At 39.9% G+C, this 4960-nt stretch overlaps 1 protein-coding gene across 3 annotated transcripts in view; it reads left to right on the forward strand.

The window, feature by feature from the left end:
• CTNNA2 (catenin (cadherin-associated protein), alpha 2) overlaps nucleotides 1-4960 on the forward strand; it is a 483549-nt gene that overhangs the window by 296690 nt on the left and 181899 nt on the right. For all 3 annotated transcript variants that reach the window (XM_012648465.1, XM_012648464.1, XM_012648466.1), the window contains exons 4-5: nucleotides 2439-2531; nucleotides 3136-3292. In XM_012648465.1, the coding sequence (XP_012503919.1) occupies nucleotides 2439-2531; nucleotides 3136-3292 (250 nt within the window). The remainder of the gene's footprint in view (nucleotides 1-2438; nucleotides 2532-3135; nucleotides 3293-4960) is intronic.

The following is a 4960-nucleotide window of genomic DNA, read 5'->3' on the forward strand; positions in this document are numbered from 1 at the left end:
CTGGGACTACAGGCATGAGCCACCATGCCCAGCTAATTTTTTCTATCTATATATATTTTTAGTTGTCCAGATCATTTCTTTCTATTTTTTGGTAGAGACGGGGTCTCCCTCTTGCTCAGGCTGGTCTCGAACTCCTGACCTTGAGTGATCCACCCGCCTTGGCCTCCCAGAGTGCTACGATTACAGGCATGAGCTACCGCGCTTGGCCTAGGAACCATTGTTTAACACCATGGAGTTGTTGAATATCTGTTCGATGGTAAAAATTTGTCTAGCCAAATTAAAGGTATAACTCAATTATACCTTTGAGAGTATCTTTCATCCATGGTACATTCCAAATTACTGTATAAGGTAAATTCTAAATTAAAAGCTATTATTTAATTCATTTAATAAACACTTATGAAGCACCAATTCTGTGTCATGCACTGAATCAGGCACTTGCGATATAAATTATACTTGAATATATAATATAAATATAACAAATATTATTTAATTCATTTAATAAACACTTATGAAGCACCAATTCTGTGTCATGCACTGAATCGGGCACTTGCGATATAAATTATACTTGAATATATAATATAAATATAACAAAGATTAATCAATGTGGAGTGAAGAAAATGATACAACTAAAAGAATTGAAATTAGGATACCTGCAATACTGGTCCCTGCTCTGCTTCTAAGAAGTGAAGTATCCCAGGAATGGAAAAACAAGCACCACATGTACTCACCATCAAATTGGTATTAACTGATCAACACATCAGTGTACATATAAGAATAATATCTATTGGATGTTGGGTGTGGGGGGAGGGGAACAGTATTTGCGTACACAAAGAGTGCAATGCACACCATCCAAGGGATGGACACGCTTGAAACTTGGACTTGGGGAGTAGGGGGAGGCAAGGGCAGCATATGTAACCTAAACATCTGTACCTCCATAATATGCTGAAATAACAAAAAAAAAGAAGCTTCATGCCCCTGGGCATTTAGTATCCTTTCCTGTGAATGGGCCCAAGAAGGCAAATGTCTTTTCACGCTTACTTTGAAAACTAAGTAAAATAGTAAAAATTATCAAGAATCAAAGTTAAACTATAAAATATAAGAAACAACATGGTGTTTGCAACTCAATTCAGCTGCCATTTCTCCTATATATTCTCACTGTAATAGTCATAATGCATCCTTCATCTTCCTTAAAAGTTTCAAAACAGGATTCTTCACACTAATGATTTATTGAAGTAATCTTAAAAGTATTCTTACAATCACCATCAGCCCATCTCATTTTTCTGATAAGGAACAGTCCTCCAAACGTGAAGTGACTTACATAGCTGGTTAGTGGTTAGGCCTCGGATCTCCAGTTCTGTACTCTCCCCATGACTTCACTTTGCCTAACTAAGGTTTATTCCACTCTAGGAACTATGAACATGGGTAGCACATTTTAATCTCCTTGGGCATTAAGGCACCATAGGAAAGCAGCCTGGTTTGGGAGACTAGTGGTGAACAGGATCAAAAGGGCAAGTGGCTGAGAAGCTTTGGGGCTGCTTTCTCTGACAGTCACTTGCTCTATTTGCCCCAGCCCTTGCTGTCCTTTTTTTCTCTTTGACTGTTCTAATCCCCATTCCTCTGTCCTCTGGGTACCAGCCTGATGGGACTGATCCATGTTTTGATAGTGGCTTTGTGTGCCGTTGACCTTGGCCACTCAATCTACCCTTATATTACCAACTCACACCTTGAAGACAAGGAATGGCACTAGTTGAACCTCTTGACCTGGCAACTTGAATTTGGTTCAGCTCTTTTGGCTGGTATAAAGTTTTTAAAAAATCAAATTTAAATGTCTTTATACTAGACTTGCATGTTTTACTTTACTATATATCTCATCATTGCCTATTGAATGTACACCAGCCTTTTCTACACATTTCTCATATCTGCCCAACCCCTAAAAGCATTCGGGTTGGTTACTGGTGGATTAGCATCTTCAGGCAGATCCAGGATCCCTTGGGCAGAGCACTGTAATTTTCAGCTTGCTGTGAGTTTCTTTTAAGTCCAAAGCACTGCCCGTAGCATTTCTCTCACTGGTCAGAGTTGCATTCTGATGTGGCCAAGATCATAGAGTTTTCTTACTTGAGTCTTAGGGAGCTTGAGAGTATAGGCAGATCAGGGCAGTCTATGAGGGAAAAGAGTTCAAAACAACCCAGTTAAAATGCATCACTGTATATTCTTGAGAATCTTGAAACAGTTTTACATAAGAACTCTGCTATTCTGACAGAAATGCCTAAATTAGCATAAGAAGTAATATATTTTTTTTAACACTGAGGGGTGCCCTTACCATATTTGTGAAAGCATTCTCCTGGAAGGGACATTTTCCAGAGAAGGTGGAAGGCCATGCAACACTGTATTTTCCCTTTTCCTCAACATGACTTTCATTCAAATCCTCTTCAATGCAGGTTGCCAATTTGGCCTGTTCCATCTCCAACAATGAGGAAGGGGTGAAATTAGTCCGGATGGCAGCCACCCAGATTGACAGCCTGTGTCCCCAGGTAAGCCTTATTCACTTTGAAATGTCCACTGGTGACCTGACGCTTGGGACCTTCTATGCTCCAGCCCTCACATCCCTCCTTTCCTTGCCCCCTTTCTTCTCCCTAGAAAATGCTAAACCTCAATTATGGTCTGTTTCAAGTTCTACTTCTCTCAAAAAATCTCTTAACTACTCCAGTCTCTTCAGAATTACAGTGGCAGTTATTGTCTCTTCCACTCATATTGACTTTGTTCTTTGTTTTAGGTTGTGATTTCAATGCTACTTATCTATTTACCTTGTCTCAACAACTAAATTATGAGCTTGCACATGTGGAAAGCAAGAGTTATATTTCTTCCACATCTGTGCTAAGTACATAGGGTTTGTCCAGTAAATACTTTTTGAAACCTAAGGCTAATTGTTAAAGCTTAAAAAGAAGCAAAGCAAACAAAAACTAATGGTAGTCGATAACCTACTTTATCTTCCGTGTTTTTGATTTTCCTTCCGAACACTGAGAAATTATTCATGCTTAGAGCCTACAGGGTCCAGGGTTTTGACATTCTTTGACCTGCGTGTTCCTCTTTTGAAGAGTGTGGTCATCATGTCCCTGGATTGTTTCTAACAAATAGGTCATCAATGCTGCTCTCACACTGGCTGCCCGACCACAGAGCAAAGTCGCTCAGGATAACATGGACGTCTTCAAGGACCAGTGGGAGAAGCAGGTCCGAGTGCTAACAGAGGCTGTGGACGACATCACCTCAGTGGATGACTTCCTCTCTGTCTCAGGTAATGACCACCAACAGCTCCTTATAAGGCAGCTGCAGGAGGATAACGAGAGGAGAGGGATGAGATAAGGAGTATCTCACAAATGTCAAGGGGCTGTGTTTCTAGTGCTCTCCCTGTCTCTTTGAGCTTTTAATCAACTCTACAAATGTGATTATAACACCCTTTTAAATTATTTTCAGTATGTACATTGTTTCAAGACACCAAGTCAAGGCATTGGAGGGGCACAGATTTTTTAAGGTGGCTTAGATTCCTTTTTAGTTTTTGGAGACTTTTAAGCAGGATGGCCTTTTGAGACATCTGAATCCCCCATGTAAAAAAAGGACCATGGATATGGGATTGGTTAATTGGCCAAGGTCAACAGCACACATGGTTTTTTAAGACACAGTTTATGTCTTAAAAATAGGCAATCAGTTATTCCAATTTGATTATAGTAAGTGGGTTATTTTTCCAATAAATGAAGTTTTGTGATAAGACAGGTAGAAATATAAGCTTCATATTTAACCCAGTAGAAGGCACTTGGGAGCTACTGAGGCTTTGAGCACTTGTCTATAAAGTTGTATTAAGGAAATGAGTGAAAGAAAATGTAATTAGTCATCACTTGAAACTGTAGCTTTTTTTTTGTAAATGAAGCCAGACTGGAGGATGCTGGTAGATTTGATTAACTGTGGAGTCAATTTGACCTTTAACAGCACTCATCAAATCTGTTTCAATATTGGGCTACCAGCCAGCTCATGGGCTTTTTTCCAAACATACTTGACCAAACACATTTGGCGTAGTTCACCTGGAAGAATCTTTGTGAGGAGGAGGTCACTGGAAACATCAGCCTCCTTTGTGAGGCATTAAAAGAACCAAGTGACCCTTAAATTCAAATTGGCCAGGTGTCGATTTTACTCACTAGGTGTATAGAACTCACACCTGCCAACTCAGGCAGCATTAGCCCTGAAGACCTACTGGTTTTTGGCAGCCTGAAGCCAGAGAGGGAGGGATCTTGTCGCTGCTGGTGGGAAACAGGCAGACAGGACCTCTGAGTGCAACAGTGTGGAAGTGATTCCTGAGGGGAAGCCATCATGTTTGGAAAATTTTTCTAGTTGCAGTCTTTCTTTTAATAAAGAAACAGTCAATGAATTCCCACCAGAGACTTGTGTTTAAGGTTTATCTGAGAACAGCATAGTTGTATCCGTATATTTGATGGGTAATTGAAAAGTCAACTTTTCAGTGACGGAAGGCAAGACAAGGTAGAAGGGAAAAATGAGCTAATGTGTGTGCAGTGTCTTTAATTTGCCTGACTCTGCTGTTTGCTTTAATTCTCACCAAACTTCTATGAAATGGATATTAGTATCCTAAGTCTTCCTTTGAGAAAACTAAGTCATTGAGAGGGTAGGAAACTGGGCACAGATGGTATTAAAACCCAGATCATCCTCTTTTCAAAAACTCTTATTATATAGTTCTCAATAAGTTAAGATAGAAGAGAGACTTCCTTTGGTGCTTTCTACTTTCATTGTAGCTCCCTTCTCCCACCTCAGGTATCCTCATTAGAATCTCTAATCCCTTTCAGAAACCTATTTTGTTTTTGATTCAGAAGGTACTTTGTTTTTGACGACTTGTCAAAGCAACTATCATTTAAGTATCTTCATATCTAGAGGTGGGCTGATGGAAAACCTCAGTGTG

This window comes from Propithecus coquereli, unplaced genomic scaffold (genome assembly GCF_000956105.1).
Source record: "Propithecus coquereli isolate 6110/MARCELLA unplaced genomic scaffold, Pcoq_1.0 Scaffold286, whole genome shotgun sequence".
NCBI lineage: Eukaryota > Metazoa > Chordata > Mammalia > Primates > Indriidae > Propithecus > Propithecus coquereli.